General features: G+C 37.1%; 1 protein-coding gene across 4 annotated transcripts in view; it reads left to right on the top strand.

Moving 5' to 3' along the window:
• Positions 1 to 216: 216 nt before the first annotated feature.
• The window catches only part of LOC109049676 (rho GTPase-activating protein 21-like), a 102,034-nt gene continuing 77,898 nt past the window's right edge, over positions 217 to 24,352 (top strand). Inside the window, exons 1-2 of one of the 4 annotated variants that reach the window (XM_042714121.1) lie at positions 217 to 521; positions 1,402 to 1,605. In XM_042714121.1, the coding sequence (XP_042570055.1) occupies positions 1,534 to 1,605 (72 nt within the window). In that variant the 5' untranslated portion in view covers positions 217 to 521; positions 1,402 to 1,533. Of the gene's footprint in view, positions 522 to 1,401; positions 1,606 to 2,832; positions 2,959 to 4,374; positions 6,009 to 13,814; positions 15,097 to 24,352 lie in introns of those variants that run through there. The other 3 variants (XM_042714120.1, XM_042714118.1, XM_042714119.1) reach the window with 3 other exon arrangements.

Raw genomic sequence — 24,352 nt, 5'->3', positions numbered from 1 at the left:
TAAAGTTACAGTTTTGTTGTAGTAACCATAACTATAGTGGCTAGCCTATTTTGTCGGAGACTGTGGTTACCCTGGTAAATTTGGTAAAATCTTCAGTTTCCTTTCAAGATTCAGAAGTGGAGTGAATTGTGAAGTGATTTACAAACGCTTTCAAAATAGGTTCAAATGAATAAAAAAGAACCGATTCAAAAGAACGACTCATTCGCGAATCGGACCTCACTAGTATCTGTCGCACCGCCAACTGGAAGTAACCGAGATCAAAGTGTTCGCGTACAAATCGTTGATACAGACGTGCGCTGCGTTTTAAACGCTAGTCGTTATTCGCGTCCGTACGAGCTAGATTCCGTGATTTGTTGTGTTCTTTCACTATGAAGCTGATCATTTGTGTATGGAATACTGTATATAATATCTGGTTGATAGATTGAAAATCGATTGCAACGTATCGGATATTTGGATATTAATAGCGTGTTTGGCTAAGAAACGATGCATTATGATTCATGGTCATCTAATAACTGGAACAGGTAGGTGTTTAATTGACTCTCTCTGTCTTACTATTGTTATATTGTTGCCATGTCAGAAATAAAGGAAACAGACGAAGATGATGGTTAGATGAGCGGAGTACATTGAGATCAAGATGATGGTTTTATGATTGTTTACCACTCACAGTAATAAACAATGACAGTAAACACTCCTTGTTATCAAACACCCTGCATGTATGCAAACGGCAGATTTTCAGCTCATGACAGCGCATCATGTTAAATCGGGACTAACCAGCTGCTGATTTAGAAATCTTTCGAAAATAGCCTGCCACAGATCGCGCCTTAGAAACACATGCTGTGCAGAGAACTGGACTCGAAATCTAATGGTAGTTAGGGCAGACAAGCTCGCGTCTGAACACTGTGGCGTTCTAAACACGTCAAATAATAATTCTGCCTGATTATCCCAATAATGTAGTCTGGCATTACCTCAATATCGGAATATTGCGTGAAATTACCTGTTTTCTATCCTGCTGTTCTAATCTCTACTGTGCATTTTCATACTTTGTTGTACTTTTCAACATGATAGTTTACCTTACTGTACTCTACTTTATACTCCACTCTATATTTAGATTTATTTGATCTATTAATAAACAGGAAATGCTTTGAAGAACGTGTTTGTTAAGGGAATAAACGTAAATGCATTCAAATACTCTACAATTCATTGTTATGCCACTTTACAAAATTGTAAAAAAAAAAATGTGTTCAACTCTATTCTACATTTCAATATTCCATATTGGGGAGGCCTGTTGGTAATTATTGACTGGAGTACTGTAGATCTCCTGTGTAACAGGCGACAGTGTCATACTCATCTTTATATGTGTCCTACATTGTGTCCTCTTCAGTAACCTTTCTTTGGTCGCAGGATCTTACAGTGGATAGGCATGAAGAAATCGGATGGTGTGGATTAGATCATTGGGAATATAGTGCTTTGAATTTTTCTCATCTCAATGTTGGGCTCCACAGGACCTCTGCCTTTGTGCTCTGAAATGAAATAATGGCAACACATTGGGCTGTGTCAACGCACCAAGATGAGAAGAAAAATCCAACCGGGTCGTCAGTTTGCGAGGTAAATCGTTTTGCTGCTTTATAAGAAATGTGAAACCACCTACACCTTCTACAGCTCATGACAGGACAAGTACTTCAGTCAGACACTCTTGCAGTGCAGGCGGGATGTCCATAAACTGAGCAGGATGATTAGAACTTGTATTGATTTTTTATTTGTTTGTGCATGTTGATATTGTTTTGTGGCCTGTTCAAACCTTTTTTTTTATTAAGTTCAACTAAAATAAATATATATTTTGTTCTACTATGACAACCAACAACACACAAAATACTTTATTATTATAAAAAAATAATACTTTTCAAAAAAACCTTATAACACAAAAAATATAACACAATACATCATTATATATTTGGCTCATAAAATAGAATTTTAGAGATGATAACTCATGGCATAGTATTATCTTGCTAGAAGAACCCGCTGACTGTTTGCACTGAGACTGCAATCATTAAATGAAGTAGCCTATTTATTTTATTTGCCAAGCAAAGCCCTTACTTATCTAATCTCAATAATGTTGTAAGGCTGCCAGTGCATAATGTCACTTTTCAGAATACTAGAGCAGCATTGGATTCTGTGTGTCCACTCTGACATTTAGCGTTACATCATCACTGAGAACATAACACAGTGCTCCAAACATATTCTTAGATTAACTAAGTGTTTCCCAAACCCAGTCCTCGTGCCCCCTGCTCTGAATATTTCGTATGTATCCCCTATCACATACAACGTTTGTTCTATTCGACCATAAGTACCCTGCAAAGGGACATCAACTGGATATTCCGCCATGATTCCATTCGAAAAAACGAGTGTATATGCTCCGTTCAAAGGGCATTAAAGTGTGCGAGACGTGAATTTAAATTGTATTTATTTACAGAGGTATATGAGGGTCCAACTCTCTCTCTTGTGAAGACCCTGCAGGCAGCGGTCCCGCTACGAAATCCATGAATAAATGTTCCACAACGTGAAGTAACCTCACAGATTTCCCCTGTCAGGGAGTAGGAGCAGTGACACAGGCAGGGATATTTTCAATCGGAACCAGTTTCGTCATGTAGCTCTCCTCTAACGATCTGGTTAATAATCAGGTGTGTTAACTAAGAGAGAACTGCAAAATATGCAGAGCAGGGTAGTGTGGAGGACGGGGATTGGGAAACCGCTGGATTAACAGTGGACAGTAATGAAGAAATCGGAGGTGTGATTCAGATTGTTTGGGAATATAGTGCTTTTGTATGGTTCTCATCTCAATGTTGGGCTCCACAGGGACCTCTGCCTTGGTGCTCTGAAATGAAAATAATGGCAACACATTGGGCTGTGTCAACGCACCAAGATGAGAAGAAAAATCCAACCGGGTCGTCAGTTTGCGAGGTAAATCGTTTTGCTGCTTTATAAGAATGTGAAAGCACAATACCACCTTCTACAGCTCATGACAGGACAAGTACTTCAGTCAGACACTCTTGCAGTGCAGGCGGGATGTCCATAAAACTGAGCAGGATGATTGAGGAAACTTGTATTGATTTTTATTTGTTTGTGCATGTTGATATTGTTTTGTGGCCTGTTCAAACCTTTTTTTTTATTAAGTTCAACTAAAATAAATATATATTTTGTTCTACTATGACAACCACTTACAGACCACATACGTTTGTATTGTGAGAAAATTAGACTTTTTTCAAAACCTTTTGATATCTCAAATTTTATACCATACATCATTATATATTGGGCTCATAAAATAGAATTTTAGAGATGATAACTCATGGCATAGTATTATCTTGCTAGAAGAACCCGCTGACTGTTTGCACTGAGACTGCAATCATTAAATGAAAGTAGCCGATTTATCATTCCTATTTGCCAAGCAAGCCCTTACTTATCTAATCTCAATAATGTTGTAAGTCTGCCAGTGCATAATGTCACTTTTCAGAATACTAGAGCAGCATTGGATTCTGTGTGTCCACTCTGACATTTAGCGTTACATCATCACTGAGAACATAACACAGTGCTCCAAACATATGCTTAGATTAACCAAGTGTTTCCCAAACCCAGTCCTCGTGCCCCCTGCTCTGAATATTTCGTATGTATCCCCTATCACATACAACGTTTGTTCTATTCCACTATAAGTGCCCTGCAAAGTGGACATCACTGGATATTCCGCCATGATTCCAGTTCGAAACGAGTGTATATGCTCCGTTCAAAGGGCATTAAAGTGTGCGAGACGTGAATTTAAATTGTATTTATTTACAGAGGTATATGAGGTCACACTTATCTGTGTGTGAAGACCCTGCAGGCAGCGGCGCTACGAAAATCCATGAATAAATGTTCCGAAGTGAAGTAAACTTCAACAGATTTCCCCTGCTCAGGAAGTAGGGAGCAGTGAACACAGTGCAGGGATCATTTCAATCGGAACACAGTTCATGCATGTAGCTCTCCTCTAACGAGCTGGTTATATGAATCAGGTGTGTTAACTAAGAGAGACATGCAAAATATGCAGAGCAGGGGAGTGTGAGGACTAGGATTGGGAACCGCTGGATTAACCTATCAGTAATGGCAATACAAGTGTGTGTGTGTGTGTGTGTGTGTGTGTGTGTATGTATGTAATCTCCTTACATAGTAGGCTTAGGGTCTGTGGGTTCAAGATTTCAAACACATCAACAGATCACAAAAACATTCAACAAAACACATACAATAATTAAATACTAATTCAATAAAAAAAATCCATCTTTATCAAAAATAAATTAATCATAACAAAATTACTGTTTATAAAATAAATTATTCATTATGAAGGAAACAGAACATTACTGTTTATCTGTACTTAAGTGCAATGCATTATTTTGAAGAAACAGTAGATTATTTTGAAGAAATGTTGCATTGTTTGTTTGAAGAAATGTTGCAAGGAACATGCGTTACTTTTTTTTTTAAAGAACATTGCTTTTTGCATGTTCTATTTTGTGTGGATTCAGCTGTTTATTGAAGCTTAATTGATTTAGGCTTGATTTAGACATAGGAATGTTTGAATAATGTCTTCTGAAACTCTTAACAACATTAAGGGGCTGTTCACACCGAATGGGTTTTGCATTCCACTGTTATGCATTTCTATTGTTTTTGTATGCAAACATACACTAGACGGAAGCCTTTGACCACAGTGTTTGATTGAAACCCGCTGAAGTTAATAGTAGTTCCAACGCATTCATGTTTTTTTCATTCCACTGCCCTGCATGTCATGTTTTTACATGCAAAAAAAAACAAAAAACATACTGTGTGACACTATTTTGTACATTTTTCACAAACACTTCCCTCAGAATCCTAATTGTGATGCTGTGGCACATTTTTTGGACCCTGGTTGTCTCAGTCCACTGCTACCTAGTTATAAAGTTAAACAGTAACTGAAGTTCTCAGCAGGTTTGTGAAAAGTCCCCAGCAGAAAAAAGCTTTTATCCACATCATTAAATAATGCCTCCTTGCGTTAACAGCATTTGAGCTTCGGTAAGCATCATTGCACTTCCATCAGTACAATATACATAGTTTAGGATCACACTTTAAACAGTTTGATTTACTTTTCTATTTCAGTACAGTAATATTTGTTATATTTATGTGATTTATATACAGACTGTACAGCTCTGTTCAAAGCCTACATAGCCAGCTTTCTTCTAAGGCAGCAAGTGACTGACTTGGACACCCTACATAGGCAGCAACTCCTCTCAATGTGCAGAACTAATTGTTAATGGGAGACAACTGGGAGATGGAGTTAATAGTTTTGTTTTATACCTTTTCAGCTTCACATTGCCAACATACCTACAGTATGCAGTCTTAAATTTCAGTCTTGGTAGCCAACCTGCTAGGTTTTGTTGTCATGTTTCCTTTGGAGGGCAGGGAGAAAATGAAATGCAGTGGCATTATGTCTGTCTAGTCATTCTATATAGAGCCACTGGCAAAACTAAACATTACATTGTGTAATTGCTTTGTTTATATGCATGAAAGAGTGATGTGATCCATTATCCACACATTTGGTGTCCCTCATGGTTAATTGTGGGGTCCAGCTGTGATGAAGCTTGTTTAATTCATTATCGCCCAGGAGTCCTCCACTTCCTGTTTAAACAAGTGTTCTACTTTAATAACATCACCCCCAAGACACACATAAAAATTAGGAAACGTATCATAATATGCATTATGCATGGAGCCTTTCTTAAATACTTCCTTGTAGAGCATGGACGGGTGCAGGACTGTACCTGCTCCTGTCTCTCATGACACTTATTAGATGCCTCCAAGGGTTTATTGTGCTTGGTGGTCTCCGGTGAGCCCGCTATTCTGTCCCATCTAGTTCTCCATGTCTAATGAGGGCGTCTCTCCCTGTCTGTCTCTATCTCTCTTTGTGTCTACCTCGATCGGTCGCCCTGCCCCCTGTGAGGACGCCAGCGCCATGGAGGGTAATTAAAGCCCAGCTGCTCCTCGCTTTTACACCTAAACTCTCTCTCTCTCTCTCTCTCCCTCTCTCTCTCTCTCTCTCACACACACACACACACACACACACACACACATATACTCTGGTGCTCCTCAGATGAGGTCACCTTGTGGAGGCTCTGAATCCTGTCAGGTTTACTTTTCAACAAGCTTTACAATTCAAAAGTTTAGAGTCTGTCAGATTTCTTAATGCTTTTGAAAGAAATCTTTTATGCTATTTAAGGCTGTATTTATGTAATATTATGAAATATTACAGTGTAAGATAACGGTTTCTATTTTAATATATTTTAAAATGTAGTTTATTACATTTAATTTATTATGAATTTTCGGTGGCCATTATTCCAGTCACAAGATCCACAAGAAACCACACAAATAATTATAATATTGAAATAAATAAAGAAATATTTCTTATTCTAATCAATTTTGAAAACAGATGTGCTGCTTATTATTTTGGTGGAAACCATAATAACCTTTTTCAGGATTCTTTGATGTATAGAACATTCAAAAGAACGGCATTTATTTAAATAAAATGGAAATGTTATTGTAAGATTAAAATAGTCTTTGCTGTCAGTTTTGATAAATGTAATGCATCCTTGCTGAATAAAAGTATCAATAAAAATAAATATATATATATATATATATCTTATTGGCCCAAACATTTAAAAGGTAGTTTATGAGAAGCCAAATAAATCGATCATTATTTGATCATATTGTGATTATCTCCATCAGCTGATAAGAGTTACGCTTTATTAATTTCAATGTCAACTTAATTGAATTGTAGCTTATACAGTATATATCAGCATTATGTCTGTCACAACATGTCATAACCATATAACATATGCAACATATCCATATAATAACTTGCACCACCTAATGTCACCAATACTCCACATGGCTCTGGTATTTCTCACTTTTTATGATTCTGTGAATTTCTGATGAATAAAATAAATTCCAGCCCTTCATTTCTTCGTTTTCAACATCCTGATTCAATCAGAAATACTGTAAATCAGATTATAGACTTGACTTCAATGAAACCCTGTTTATCTGTGAAGTGTTTGCTCAAATCATTAGGCAATTGAGCTTCATGCCTTTGTAGATGTTGTGGAGACGCCCTTAACAAACTCTCCTTTTAGATCTGACCGTTGTCTCATTGAATCCAATGGGCCAAACCATAATCCAGAGTTGACAGGGCCATTTCTGAGTGCCGTCTCAGATCAGAGCTTTCAGTTGCCACTTCAGCCCTTCACCCACTCATTCTGTTTCCATATGTATTGATATCTGGTGTCTGTTCAGAAAAACAGGCTGAGAGAGAATCAGATGCTGGCTCTCATTGTTTGCATGTATGTGGATTCACCCCTGTTTTCAGCCTTTAGTCTCTCCCTCTTATGTGAATGTGTTTCTGTCTGCTTGCCTTTGGCTTGCCCTCTGTTGTAGCATATTTGGGAAGCACTCTGTTCGATGCGCTGCACTTTATTGTATGACACTACTGATATGTGGATTCGCTAAAACTAGACTGTACCCATTGATAGTATAATTTATTTGCCTTACATGTTGTTTTATTCCATTGAACCTGGTTCAAAGGAATTATGCAAATCAGGTAATGCTGTAAACACCCACAAAATCACTGCTGAGCGCAATATGCACAGAGCAGTTGCCTATCTTTTATGCCGTTGTGGTTTAGATACTGGTATCTCTCAGACTTCATTGGTCAGCTGGCTTCACACCGGCATCCTGGACCAGCATGGATTACAGTACATGGAAGGGATTCCCTCATGTAAACACGGCAGCAGCTTTTCCGATTCCCAGTTATCATCATTCAGTGAAGCCTTTGGAGTGCTTGTGCATTTGCGTGTGCACTTGTTATCTGGATAAGTTTCTTTTCTGTATCATTGGACATAGGTAAATTGTGAACACCAATTTAAACCCTCTTTTTCATTAACACTGGGTGGATGGTGAGCAGAGAGTTTCTCAATGGGAATAGTGTTCAGTGAGACAGTGTTGGTGTATATTACACATGCCCAGAGCACATCTGTGTTTGGTCATATTGTGTTTATCTCCATCAGCTGATAACAGTGCCGCTTGATTAATTTCAATGTCTCAATGTCAGTGTTTTCAATGTTTCAATGTCAGCTTAATTAAATTGTAGCTTATACAGTATATATCAGGATTATGTCGGTCATAGGCCGCCTGGCATTGGTCATAACAAAAACTACATCTCAATCGACCACTATCTACATCCATATAATAACTTGCAGCACCTCTAAAATGATGTTTTAGCTAATGTCACCAATACTCGCAATGGTTCTTGTATTACTGACTTTTCATGATTCTGTTAATTCCTGATGAATAAAGTCAATTCCAGCACTACATTTCTTCGTTTTCAATATCCTGTTTCATTCAGAAATACTGTGCATCAGATTATAGACTTGACTTCAATGAAACCTTGTTTATCTGTGGTGTTTGCTCAAATCATTAGGCAATTGAGCTTCATGCCTTTGTAGATGTTGTGGAGAGGAGACACTGACCTGAAGATCAGAGTGAGCATGTTTCTCAGTGGGAATAGTGTTCAGTGAGGATATGTTGGTGTATATTACACATGTCCAGAGCACATCTGTGTTAAAATGCTGCCACCTGCTCTTATCTGCAGTGGGTCAAACACATGGATGCCGCTCACACTGTCACACACACTGTGACTCTTATAGTAGATCTTGTTATCTTAAGCTTAGCTCTTACAAAACATTAACATGGTCATCATACTTCCAAAAATGGTCAATCTATTTAGTATAGATATTGTTAAAAGTACCTAATAAAAAAACAATAAATAAATAAATTCAGCTTCTTATACTGTTTGAAGGAGATCTTATTTGAAAAAAAAAAAAATAAAAAATAATGATATATATATATATATATATATACACATATATCTATTTTAACAATAACTAACAATAACTGTAGATTTTATTTATTGTTTTACAAGAAGAACAATAACTAACAATAACTGTAGTAATTATTATGATATACTGTAAAGTGTTTACTGAGTACAGTTATTTTTATTTTTATTTTTTTTATAGTGTATCAGCTTAAGAAATAGGTTTGAAGTGTGCAGTATGCAGTGATTCTTTCTTTTTGCTCTTCACTAGGTAGAGGTAACGTACCCAACACTCCATGAATGAAGAGACTCTTGTTAGCAATATTTTTCCCCCACACAAAATATGTGCAATGCTGTCCATTACAATGAGACTTCCTTTCATCGAATGGATGCCACATTCCTTTGTCACTTTCATTTACATGAGTTTTCATTTGGCCAGCTGAATTTAATCTTGATAGCATCTGAATGCTCTGCATAGCTTTAGCATTCATGTCCTGACCACAGCCGTCACCGTACATTAGAATTGTTCGCCTGTGCAAGTTTCACACATAGTTTTTGTCAGTATCATTATCAGATTATTTTGTTATTTCAGTGACTCAGTTTTTTATGTTTGTATCTACATCTGCATGGACACTTTCAGAATGAAGAAGGTCTTTCCTGTTGATTAAATGAACTTTGACTGTGATTTAGCCAAGCAGTACATGTTCCTGGAACAAGATTATGATCAACCAGTTAGATTAGGGAAGGTGAAAGGGTTTGATTTAGAGCTGGGGTCAGGCTTGAATTAATTTTAAGGGTTAATAATGCTTTGGGGTTAGGGTTGGGAGTAGTCTTGGCCTCAGAACGTGGGCAACACAGTCTGTTCATGTATTGTCGGGACTCTGAGCATATAGGATACCAAAAGGGCAACATCTAGTTGAAAACACTGGTTCCAATCTAATTGGCTGGTTTCTGCACAATCTCTGTGAGTCGGGTGCAGCAGTCTACATAGAAACAAAAATTGTGTTAACAAGATTCTGAGCTGGACCATTGAGTGTTTGGGGAAGAACTACTCAGTGGATTTGCTAAAGTTTCTCTTTCAGTCTAAGTGGCTGGTTTTAGAGAAAATATGCTGAAAAATTATCCAGACATATGGACAAAAGTCTTGGGTAGTGGTTAACCGATATATCGGCCAATGGTTGGCATTTTTTAAATATTGGCATCGGCTGATCATTTTTTCTGTTTGGCCGATGTGTTGGAGATACATTGCTAGAGAGATCTGTTAAACAAAGAATCTAAACTATAGGAAAAAATAATTACAATGTTTGCTCTTATATTATTAGTAACAGAAAAGCAAACACTATATTACTTTCTCATTTAATGTCAGCATTCAGCCCATATGCGTTTATATAATTTAAACAAATCTTTGAATATCTAATAAACATTTAATCTTACAAACCTTGCAGACTTGGTAAAATCCACCCTGCTCTCTAAGATATCAGCATTGGCAACGGTCACCAAAAAAACAACACCGGTTGACCACTAGTTTTGGGGTTAAGGTTAGTACTGTTTGTTTGACAGAAATATTAGGGCCTTTCACACTGCAGGAACCTTTTCATAGTACCAGAACTAACTGTGGAACTACCCACTTTTGGGCGTTTTCGCACCGCAGAAACTGGGTGCGATTTTAGTACATGACTGCCTTTTTCAAGAACCAAATTAGCTCCTAAAAATGCAGGCACTTGTAGCAAATGTAGCACTGCCAGTTGTCTTTAGAGACTCTTAGTCCTCCTTTTCGTTCTTTCAATCGCTTTACGTATACGTCGACATTCCATGTCCATTATTGTGAAACCCGCGAGACACAACAAAAACACAGCTCCGATCACAACTTCTTCCATCCTCCTGTTGTTAACGTTGTTCTTCTTTGTTTTCGTTGATGAACGCCGCACACAAATGACATCGCTGTTGACCGGCTTACATCACGTCCTAGTACACACTGTCGGTGTGATTGCAACCCTTTAAATGGTACTGGGAAACAGTTCGCGCCAAAATCGTCCCAGTACTATAGTACTGTACTTTTAGTTCTGGAACTAAAGTGGTGTGAAAGGCCCTATTGTGCCAGTACCAACAAAAGATGTTAATCAAGAAACATCATAATCAGTTAACCAGAAATTTACAAAGTAATGGTGTATCCTGAGTACAACTGACTCCAGTTGAGCCAGTGTGGCATTGGTGTTTGTAGGCTCTCAGTATTTATGTCCTTTTGGGACACATTAATAGCTGTATTTCATTGGCTGAATTATTTTCCATCTGACCTCAAGAGTCATGTGATGAGTTTGTCACTTCAGCCATCACCTGAATGGGCTACCCTCATGTCATGTGTGTATGTGTGTGTGTGTGTTTACTGTTTACCCAGTGATTTAGTAGCCCATTATTGATTTGTTCTTTTGATGTGTGCAGTGACAGAGTGAGAGCTTCACTACCAATTGATTTAATCTGGTTGGCCCCTGGGCTGTTTGGAATGGGTCAGAATATGAGGTTGTAAACCCTGGATTTATCCATTCACTGTAAAGGGGAACATTCACAGTTCATTAATGAAAGAAATGTGAGGGTCGATCTACAGTATTGGTCTTTTTGGGGGTCTGGCAACGATTTGCAATACAGTGAGATTGGTGTTGACTGTGTTTAGTTTCTTTACTTGATTGTTCCTCTGCCTGGTATATCACCTCCAAGAAAGTTGCAACACTTTGGGATATGTTTCAGTGTTTGTGTTGGCTCTCGCAGTGCCTAGAGGAAACACTGTACCCAAGGGATGGAGGTTTTCAACTGTACTAGAACGATGTGTTTCTCCAGCATGTGTTTATACAGCACTACGGATGAGGCCCTGGTGTTCCATGTCTGCACATTGGGAGTTTGGCCCAGCTGACCTGCACAACGCGAGTGTGTATATAGCCCTGACCTGCCCAGAGATCCTTCATGTGTGGCTTCATCAATCTGCTCCACATCTTCATGTAATCTTCCCCATTTATGCTTTGAATTTCATGTTGCAGCAGCCTTTTATTGCAATCCAACATAAATGTTATGCAGAGCCAAAAATAACCTAACACTGTTGTCGGTCTCTGGTGCATTGCTCTGGTTTAACTTGCTCAGGTTTGACCTAGTATCCCAAAGCTTCTCTGGAAAACAAAAAACCTCTTCATGGTAATGCCTGTCCAATGGACCTGTCCTTCCAAACAGTATCTATTCAGCACTCTTCATTTCATTTCATTTCAGACTCTGATGTGGTTCTGGCTGCCAACGCTCTCTGTCTGATTGACAGTTGGCATTTGGATGTTATTAAAATTGCATGTGTGGAACCAATCTGCTGACAGTTGGATTCCTTTTGTGGTTGTTGCATTTCTGAGCCAAAATCTGCAAAATCTGGCCATTTTCACCTTGGGACTGTTTTGTTGTACAAGTATTTAGGATATAACGGATATTATGTTTACAGAATCATAACATATCTGTTAGATGTGTAGTTGCCCTTGATTGTAGAGTTTTGCAACTATGTGTTTCTAAGAAGCAACATACTCAAGATCCATACAAGATAAAGTAACTTCTGTAGATTTATTTCTTTAAGAAAAATGTGAGTGGTCTTTGCTAGAGATTGACCGATAGTGGATTTTACCGATACCGATAGCTAGGTCGAATCACACTGGTTGATACAGATGAATCAACCGATAGTTTTACTGAGCCATACTTTTCAAATGAATAAAAATATTAATATTATTTATATATTTATCATTAAAGTTAGTTTATATTTCATTAACTAATATTAACAGAAGCAACTTTAAAATTTAAAAACGTATTGTCACGTGATCCTTCAGAATATGCTGATTTGCCTCTCAATAAACATTTACTATTATTAGCAATGTTAAAACTGTTTTTGCTGCCTAACATTTTGTGCAAACAATGATACCACGCAAACATTTGTGGTAAGATTTAAAAAGAGACAGAATTTAATGATGCAAAGTGATGAAAAGTGAGTGAAGAGTGAAGACATTAAAAAGTTGCAAAAGGTTTATATTTAATAAATGCTTTAATAAATTTAATAAATATATTTGATAAATGCAAATAAATGCTGTTCACTGAACTTTCTATTTATCAAAGAAACCTGAAAAATAAAATGTATCACCATTTTTCAACTTTTTTTCAACATTGAAAGTAATCAGAAATGTTTCTTGAGCATCAAATCAAACAGGAATAAATGACATTTTATAATATATTAAAATAGAAAACTTTATTTATTTGTTATAAAATTTCACAACATTTCTGTTTTTACTTTATTTTGAACAAATAAGTGCAGCCATATTTTGCTGATTTCAAAATAATTTATAATTGTAATGTTTCCAAACTTCTAGCAGGTACTTTAATAATAGCATTTCTATTAATAATTTTATATTATATTATATTATATTATATTATATTATATTATATTATATTATATTATATTATATTATTAACGATGATCATAACTTATATATATTATATTATATTATATTATATTTATCATGATTATTATATGCTGCTTTTTTACTTTTACAGGACAATATATATATTACATCACAGTCTGTATTTTTAAAATGTAAGATATATCTTTTAATGTGAGATACTATATATATATAATTTTTTTAATAATAAGTGCCAGGGGTGTGGCTTGGGGGAATGGTCAGATTTTCCTGCTTTTTTGTCTCTTGTTGATCACATGCCTGTTAAAGTGGGTCATCTTTAAATATCTACACAAAGGCCATAGCATTGAAATTACATACATACCGTGGGTTAGAAAAGAATCCTTTAAAATAATCACATTGTGTTGCTTTGCAGCCTGAAATGAAGAAGGACATTGTTTTTTTTTTTTTTTTTTTTTTTTTTTATCCAGCTGTATTTTTCAATCAGTTGACCTCTAGTCTTTGCCTGTAATACTTGACACAATGCAAAGGTGCATGTGCTAGAGGCAGGGGTGTCCAGTCCTGCTCCTGGAAGGCCACTGTCCTGTAGAGTTTAGCTCAGTCCCAAGTAAACACACCCGCTGACTAGAGACTTCCAGACATGTGGGTCAGGGCAAGTTGGAGCTAAACTCTCCAGGACATTGTCCATCCAGGAGCAGGATTAGACACCCCTATGCTAGGGTGTTCTGAGAGGTTGTTAGTGCATTGCTAGAGTATTCTGAGTGTTTGCTATGGAGTTGCTAGGTGGTTGCAATGGATTTTTGGGTGGTTGCTTTGTTTTTATTTACTGAACCAATTCCCCCCAAGAAATGAATCGGATCTCTCCTTCAAAATCTAAAAGGTTTTTTTTCCTCCTGGGATATTTCTACAAACTCTTCAAATCCCTAACCCTAAGTATGCACATTAGTTATAGTGATGTTTGCTTTATCAAACATTCACAAACGGCAATATTAAAATTATCCCGCGTATCACTTGTTTTACACAGTACAGCCCATTTCGTCCTGAAAGCATCTTCACACACTTGCCGTAGTCCCTTGACATGTTCTGTTACACAAATCTTCTGTTTTGTTTCAACCTCATTCTTCTGTTTCTTCAATGCGTTAGAGGATCGCAGTGTTTCTTTAAAGCAGTAGGGGATTTAGAGTTCCCCAGGATGTGATTTGTATATTGCAGTCCTGTCTCTCCCATCCAGGGGTTAAGCCTGCTGCAGCAGTGCTACCTGACTCAGTACTGCGAGAAGACGAACAGATGGAGAGATCAAGTCATAGAGCGAAGAGGGATAGACTGATTACTGAGACTCAATACTGAACACCAGAGGGGATACAAGCCTCCTTGGTGTCATCACCTTCCTCTCTTTGGAGACCTCAGTTTGGAGTATTGTAGTTGTGGATGTCTTGGTGGATTTCTTGTGTTTTGGTGTTCGTATGATTTATTAATCCAGCACTAATGAGCTGTGGAAAGGATGCGGTTAGCTGATGGAGTGCCTGCTGGGCACACAGATGGGCTCAGACATGACGCTCTCACTTCCTCACACCCCCCCATCACCTTTGTGCCAGGAGCAGGCTCCAAGGGATCAACCGGAGAGCCCGGTGATAAGAGATCTTGGGGGGTGCCGTCTGAGTCAGGACTAATGACATGGCTCATCTAAGATTTCTGGACTGCATGGTCAGCCACAAATGGAGTCGGATATGTGACCTTTACTGTGGTTTTAACAGTCAGGTCTGTGCAGCTTTTCTCCATCTCTACTGCAGTGTGCATGAAATAAATTGTAGCGTGCATGTCTTTTTAAAATGCACAGTATCTCCAGTCAAAGTGTCGCATTGTTCTGCAGATATTCATAGATCCTTGTTCTGACCCTGGCAGCCCTCTCTGTGTCTTATCTCATGGAAATGCTTGTCTGATACCAAGAATATCTTTGTGTATTCCTGCAATGTGGGAATGCAGAACTGGTTGCATGGGGATGTCTGATTTCACAGAGCACTCGTGACTGATCTCAAGGTGTTTTGTGCATGCTTTTTTTATATAATTCATTTTTTTTTTTTTTTTTTTTCCTATCATATGCACTTCATGTGGATAGTTCGATGGCTTAAAAAAACAAACAGATATTTGCACTAAAATGTTAGGGCTGTCAATAAATTAAAATGGCTGATCGTTATCATTGTCATGATATTTTTTCAGTTAATTTTGGGGAATTAAATATGTTTTAAGTGCATACTGTTTTCCGTAAATTGTATTGTATCTCTTGTAATTTTAAAATTTGTTTATGACATTTAATGATAATGTGAGTTAAAAGAAGCATGTTTACGATTGGATGTTGATGAAGGGGTACTTGAGGAAGCAAGTAAAATGCCTCAGACAACTAATGTTTTAACATTGCATGACTTGATGCATATTAAGCTAAATGACTAATATGAATATGCATAATATATCTGCACATCATATAACAATAACTTAGTATCATGAGCTTCTTAATATAAAGGGTGCCATTTCAATCAGTCCTTACATGCTCTTGTCTGCTGTAAGTGTGCAGAAAATATATATGATACTACTTATGTAATACTTTGGGTATTATCTTAATTATAATCAATGACAATGCTTTTTCTACACTAACTGCAGCACATTATCATTCAGTTGGTATTGTACAGTTGTATATTTTGCTACCTTTTTTGGTACTGGTAAACTACAAAACCCTAGCACACAGCTGGTGCAGCTTTCTTGTGTGTATGTGTATGTGTGTATGCATATATCTCTGGCTTCTTTTCAAAGTTCATTTGGCACGCAACTCATAGACAGACAAGTGAGAGACTGTAATCATTGTCCAGCTCTGTCTTTCTGTGTGATCTGAGATGTGGGTCGTGCTGTGTCGGGTCTAACTTGAACTAATTTAATTTTAGCTCTGCTGAAACTGTTTGCAAGCATGCAGAACTGACAGGCCTCTGTTTGGAGCCATGAACACAGTCTTTGTGCTAAAGCCTGTGGTATGATATGCAGAATTCACACTCCAGCACCTGGTCATCTGGTGGAAAAAATGACCGTCCCATGCTGGGTAAATCCTTAACCTTCCAGAAGGGCCAGAATCTGTTAGAAGAGCGTCCCGTTGTGTTGTTTTTGTCTTAACTCAGTTCATTGTGGTTAAATGAGCATGTCTGCTAGTCTCATCATTATGACGACCGATCACATCCCTCATAAAGCGTATTAATAATTCATAGCGACCCAGCAGTGAAGATCCCAATTATATTGGTCTTTGGGAGCATCTGTGGAGGCCCAGGGGATTCTAATTGGCCCACCTGCTCCACTGAGGGTGAGGGCCCTGGCTCTTTGTGTTACTGCGGCCCCAGCTCATGCTTGCATCACAGTCGCCCTGACAATACACCCTGGAGAAATGTATAGAGCGTGTGAAGAGGATCTGAAGCGAATTAAAACATTAGAGAAGACTCCAGACTGAGCTGGTTTACTTTCACTGGGGCTGTGTGTCTGTACTGATGATACTGCCTGTGGGCTTCACCTTCTGTATTTTTTGAGATCAGTCTTGCTTCTGGCTTCTGGCCCATTCACATACCGCCTGATGCATATTGCACATGATACTAAGGAGAGCTAGATAAGAATAGCAACTTAAAGGATTTGTTCATTTCTAGAATAAAGATTTCCTGGTAATTTCCTCACCCCCTTGTTATCCAAGTTAATGTCTTTCTTTCTTCAGTCACAAAGTAATTAAGGTTTTGAGGAAAACATCCCAGGATTTTTCTCCATATAATGGACTTCAGTGGTGGCCAGCAGGCTGAAGATCCAAATTGCAGTTTCAGTGCAGCTTCAAAGGGCTCTTTGAAGCTGCACTTTTAGGTAGGCATGGTTGACCCTTAACTTTTATAAAGAATATCTCTTTTGATTTGAGACTTTAGTCTTTGTATCTTTGCAGATCTTCTTTATGCACCAAAAGCTTGTAACATTTCAAAGAGAAAGGAAAAATTGAAATCGCATCATATGACCCCTTTAACTGCATTTCACAGTAGTGTGACTATAGACTGTACATTGCTGTTTTTATAATACTGTTTTGCACTCAGCTTTTTAGCCAAGTGGACTGAGGTAATAATCAACCGCACTTAGCTATCCTGCATCCAAATATGCCTACTTCCTTACCATATAGTAGGCAAAAAACAGTTAGTGGAATGGGTAGTATGTCCAAATTATTAGTATTCATAAAACAGTGGGCAGAAAGTACCTGAATGATCTTCAACTTCTGTCAAGAACTATCCCATAAGTCCTTTGGAGAGGGATGTATATTACTTTTTAGTAATGTATAAATTAATTTATCAAATTTATAACAGTCATTTTACATTATAAAATAACATTAGCTTATCATTAGTATGTTTTTGACTCACTTATGAAAATGGTGGTGTTTTTTTTAGGTTTTAGCATCATTAATCTTAAAAAAAATCTGTTAAAATTATGTTTAAAGCTGTTAGTATATTTGAAAACTAATTTGACATAATTGATGTATTTAATAAAATATGACAGTTTAAAAAGAATGGGTTTATGCATAATTTACACAGAAATTTAAACATGAAAGAGCCCCAGTATACTTTGTACCTTTTGCTGTAAGTTTGAATGCATTAATTGTATTTTGAACTCAATATTATATAGTATAATAATATAAACAATATAATTTTTATTGCGTTATTTATATATTTTTATTTTATTATTATAATTGTTTTTTTTTTTCATTGAATTGGCTTATGCTGCCCTGTATCAGTTTCAGTATCGATATCGGTGCATTTTATGAGTGCAATATCAGACTGATATAATCAATACTGGTGGATATCTAATTATACATTTTCAGGCTGCTACCCATGAGCACTATAAAGAAGAGTTAATCACTGGATTTAGTAAAGTTTGCAGCTTTGCAGGTTCATAGCACTGAATCTTTGAAAGATTCTCACAGTTTTGTTTGAGACACCTAATATTCCTTGTTTTCAAAGTTATTAAGGAGCAGCTGATTTTAACTTTAGCTTGATGTGTGATGGGAAAACTGGAAAAGCCTGCTAGCGGTGTCCACTCAGAAAGAACTGATAGAAATTTGAGTGCGGAAGAGACGTGAGAGGGGTTACGGTATCAAAGGCAGATTGTGCTTAGATAACCAACATTTTCGGACATAATTTCACTCCACCCGCTCCCAGGAGAGAATTCCCTCTCCGTTTATTTCACCCTGATTCCGGGGAAGAGTGATAGCGAGAGAAGCGCCTCTGCAGCTGTCATAAAGAGGAATCCAGGACCACACAATCACCTCTTCTGACATGAGAAAGGGTATGCTAAAGCCTCCAGATCAGCTGCAGTGGAGCTTTCGTCTAAGACATTTTCGTTTGGTTGCCAGTATTTGACACTGTATAGAGGTCACTTCATATATGACTGTTTTTGCAGGCCGGCTTTATGTGTCATTTCCTTTATGAGGGTTCAAGAACTGCAGCTATCTGTGTATGTGCAGTGCAACTGATTCTAATGCAGCACTTGTGTGTGCAAGTGTGTGCCTAATATGTGTAAAGAAACTGCTCAACAAATAAATAAGACTGTGGAAAGTGGTTATTTGATTAAACATGATTAGATTTACTGATTTATCTGTGTTGTACTACCAAGGAGGGTTCAAAGCGACTGGATGTCATTCCCTTTCAGTGAGAGTTGTGGAACTAATGTGACGTGTAACATTTACTGTTAGTAATGAAACAAAGCTGAGCACAGTTGCAATTAACTTTATGAAAATGATTAGTGCTTGCCACCGATATATATATATGCGTGTATGTATGTATATATATATATATATATATATATATATATATATATATATAGCCGATATAATAGCCGATATCTGGCATTTTTAATTATTGACAATAGCCGATAAATTTCGGTCCATAAGTGTCTTAAAACTGTACTTTTATTTCGTCAGCGATGTTTAACATTGTTAAATAATTAAAAGGCAAATGCTGTAATCTTTTTTTCATATGCCATCAGTGCTCTGCAAATATATGCATTTGATTTAAACAAGACTTTGGATATACAATAAACATTTTTTTCAAGACTTTCAATAAACATAAACATTTATTTCCACAAACTTTGGAGAATCCAGCTGTTAAAGCTTCTGAAGTGTGTTAGTGATTATGAATAGTTTATTCAGACTGTTCCCTCATATATATATATTTTCACACATATTTATTGATATTTGTTGCTGTGATGCTTTAATTAGGTTGCTGACTGTGTACTGTGCTTAGGTCTCTATGAAAATAAATACACTCTGAAATTCATACACATTCAAACAGATGTTTCTAGCTGTATCATTGTGTTCCACTAATTTATTTATTTTGTGTCATTCCAAACCTGTATTTATTTATTTCTTCTGTGAAATGAGAGACAGAGATAGAAACAGAAATGAAAGTTGATAGAGCAAGAAAGTTTCATTATGTCAATAGAATGGAATCAAATCCAGTATTGTTATGGACCCCACCATTTTTCATTGCATAATTTAACCTTTTAGTGAAAAAAACAACAAAAAACACTGATTTGTTCGAAGTAGAAAGTCTTGCTGCAGTTGGAGAGCCTACTGTAACCAACAATACAGGGATGAGGCAACATCTGAATCATGTTTTCTGTATAGCACTGTACATTAATATATGCATTGGAAATCAATGTATGCTAATGCAGCACAAATACTCTCTCCATATTTTGTGCTTGTAGTATAATAAAATGAAACTGCTGCCTCCAGAAATACCTTACAAAAACACTGCACTCATAAAAACTTGGTACAGTGGAAAATACCATGGTACAGTGATGGTATCTGTTGGCAGTGCCACTAGGGCTGTACTATGAAATCAGATATTACAACAAGCTTTATACAGTTATGAAATTATAATGCATATCGTATCATGAGGAACCAGTGATGCACAACCCTAAACACAATGACATTTTGATATGTACCAAGGTGCTGAATGATTTCCATGTTTATTGATTTACACGTACTTCACCATGCATGCTTCAAAAAATTCCCATGGTACATATCCCATTTAATTAACCGTGTAAAAACCACACTAGGTAGATGTCTCAAACACATTTGTTGTGACTCAAAATAAATCTGTCTCTCTTTTCTAATTAAAACACATGAGTGATGTTAATGCTGCAAATGCACTTGGTGTCTGTCTCTATGAAGTGTGTGTTCCTCTTCTGTGTGCTTTTATCCGGGGTTTAACATGCTCTGAATGTGAAACAGGAGAGAGAGAAAGAGAGTATGAGAGATGTCTTCTGTGAAATGACACAGGTCTTTTGGTGCAATGCAGGCAGGAGGAGGTGGAGCTAGAGGAATCATCAGAGAGGCAGGTTCAGGGTGGGAGGGGTTGTTTTATGACGCTGTTCCTCAAACCCCACCCTCACCCACTTATGAAACACAAATCACGCGCACATACATTTATACCAGATCCCTCTCTCTTAACATACACATCACAACCACAGGTCAAAGAGGATGCGGTTACCGTGGCAACAGTGTGTGGTAATGTAGCGACATGCAGCTTGAAGGGCAGAGCATCAGTGATGCATCGCTGTAACTCCACCCTCTCCACCTGCAATGGAGGGAATCCACACAGCAAAATACACACCACATACTACAGCCATACTCTTCATTTCAGTTCAATACACTGATAAATAATGTTAAATTGTGAAATATTACACTGTGAATTTTTCTACAAATTTTAAATAAACTATTTTAAAATTATATTTATTCTTGTGATGGCAAAGCTGAATTTTACAGCAGCCATTTCTCCAGTCTTCAGTATCACATGATCCTTCAAAAATCATTGTGATTTGATGTTCAAGAAGCATTTGCGGAAATCGTGTAACATTTTTTTTCACTTAAAAAATCTTGTACTTAAAAAAACAAACAACTGATTATGTATATATATATATATATATATACATACATATAGGCCTATGCATATATGTATGTGTGTGTGAGTGTGTGTGTGTGTGTGTATATATATATAAGGCGATTGGGCCAATTTTATATATATATATAAAATATATAAAAATCTTTTTTTCTGACTGATTCAGCTAATTTGCATGTATTCTTTTAAAAACACATGCGTGTATTAAAAAGGCGATTGGGTCTTTTTAGATGAAAGGCTCTTTTTAGCTGCTGCTATGTTAAGTATTGACATTTCTCTATTCCTTTCATTCTAAGTGGTCCATCTCCTTATTCCTGAAGGTAGTTTAATGAATATCATTGATATTATCGGATTACTATCAAATTAACATCAACAAACAATTAACAACAATTACAATAAAAATAACATATTCGTATGGTATTACCCTTTGTACTTTCAGTAGGATAATCACTCTTCTATGTTTTGCTGTGATAGGGTGTCTTTTTTGCTTCCTCTGAGTCTCTCTGCAATCAAGTTGCTGTTAATTTAACGTGCTGAGCGCTGAAGTCTGTTCAACACATCAGAAACACACAACATGCAAGATATACGGCTGGTTTTATTTCAAAAACACACTTTATGGCTCATTGAAAATAATGTCAATTGCTTGGTGATCTTGTATTGATATACGATGGGTTGACAACATGTTTTTGGTTTTGAGTGCGGTTAGCAGGCCTTATCCGTATGTTAGTGAGTGATCTGTGCTGCTTTCATTTGAGAGAGCACATGCATGCCAGAGATGAGTTCTCAGAGCTGGAGTATTTCCTGTCTGTGAGCCGTTTGACCCTCCCTAACACACACACAGACACAGATACAAAAGAACAGCACAGCAAAACAATGTAACAGAGCGAGATAGAGACAGAAATGAAAGTTAATAGAGGAAGAAAGTATTAACTGAGAGAGATAACCATATAAAGATAGACAGATTGAATGTGGGAGTGCATAATAGCGTCTTTATTGGGTCCAGCTGGGCTGGGGTGTGGTCACTGGCCGAGAGACCCGCAGAGTTCAGAATGGAGCTATAGTCAGAGTTTCTGAGCCCGCTGCCAAACGGCCCCGGTCGTACACAAGTGTGTTTGTGTGTGTGTGTATACTGGCTTCACTGCATAGGAGGGCAAAAAATGCAGTCGCATCTATTTACACAGAATAAGCCACTTAACTGTCTCATAATACCTTGCGGCATAATGGCGTCTGCAATAATGCCAGTACAGTACCTTATAACAGTCGCAGTTGTGCTGGGAGTATTATGACCTACTCTGGGCTGGCAGGTCAGCTGTCATATGGCACATCCTGTTGTGTAATTTGGCTGCCTTGGGCCTGTAGTGTCCCTCCCTGCTCTGTGTGCCTTCGGTAAATTGCTACTTGTGAATTCATTGCTTCTAACCCTGCTGACCTTGCACTGTAACTGGCTTTTTCTGGGTTAATTAATTTGTTTAGTTGGTTTTGCTTTAGGCCAGGCTTTTTTTTTTTTTTTTGTGATGGGGCTCTATGTAGTTTGTTTTTGTCTTCTGATATTTTTATTTTACCATGCTGTTTAAGCTTATTTATAGTTCTTTATTATCTTTTCTTGTTCGTTGTTTAAATTTATTTTAACTGGACACTTTTGGGGTTTTTCACACTGCACTTAACATTGGACTATCACTGGTTTTCCCTGAGTTTAGGAGACCCTATTCCGGAGCAGGGTTAGTCTTCTTTTGCAACGTTTACCCTGCAATGTGGTGCCAAACTTGTAGAGTGTAAATCAATGTTATGGCTAAATGCTTAGCAACTGACAGCCAATCATGTGCCTCATACAGTATTCACATGCTTTGGATAGTCACATGCTTAACCTGGGGTTTGAGAAAGTACAATGTGAAATGTCAGCTTATGAATACCCAGAATTCATTGTTTCCCCAGCTAAATTGCGAAACTGATGCAAAATAAACCAGGATTCTGTTTACCAGGGGTTTAGAATGACCCAGATTTAACTATTTAAAGTGTGAAAAGCCCTTTTTATTGTATCGGTGTACCAGGGTTGTGTACTATTCAGAACTTAACTGATTATGCCTTGTAAATTCCAGTTAATTTCCTAAAGTTGAATTGAGGTTGGAAACAGCATTCAGATCTTCCATTCCAAATTTAAATTCAAAGATACTGTGTTAAGACAAAGCTTGTTTGGAAGTTTTGTAAAATGTTTAGTACTGAACCTTGAGGGGATATAGCCTTTACAGGCAAAGAGAATGTATAACGTTCGTAGCCCAGGGTGGGAGTGCACTTCCTTTCCCAGATCACATTACGTTTGTTGGAGTCAATTTTCTTATTGTCACTCCATTTAAAATTTTTATTCAACTTGTGGCCGATTCAGTTTTAACACACTAATGAATTGAATGAAACGGTCAGAAGTGATGTTAAAAATAATTAATAAAAAAAAATTAATATATTGGCATTTTGTCTCAAATTGTTTTACTTCAGAAGACATTTATTCATCCACTGAGACAGTATGGATTACTGTAATGATGACTCTATGTGCTTTTCAACTTCACATTATATGGACTAACATATATTGATTATTTTGCTAAAATATTTTGTTTGTGTTCATCAGAAAGATAGTTATGCTCATATGGGATGGTATAAGTAAATGATGGGAGAACTTCCATTTTTGGGGGAATATTCCTTTACTTTCTGTATTGTGCAATGTACATGTAGCTTGTTACTTTTTATTTGACTTAGTAGAGAGCATCAGAAAATGATTTGTCAGGAGAGGAATTCAGGATTGAGCCTTCACATTAGCACAAGCACATCTGTGAACCACTACGTCACAGCCACAGCTGGCTTTAAGATTGAATTATACATCACAGACGTAACCACATCTTTCCCAAAAGTTAAGCTTAGTGGTTTATGTTGAAATATTTTTTTTATTCAAATATTTTTATTGTTTTTCATTATTATAACACTTTCAGCCACACAAACATAAACAACCACATTCTTCTTAAAACACACATTTCACACCAAAACACATAACTACAAACAACGGACAACTACAC

The sequence above is a fragment of the Cyprinus carpio genome, chromosome A24 (assembly GCF_018340385.1).
Source record: "Cyprinus carpio isolate SPL01 chromosome A24, ASM1834038v1, whole genome shotgun sequence".
Lineage (NCBI taxonomy): Eukaryota > Metazoa > Chordata > Actinopteri > Cypriniformes > Cyprinidae > Cyprinus > Cyprinus carpio.
Note: the sequence above shows the minus strand (reverse complement) of the source record. Positions and strands in the feature narration are given on the sequence as shown.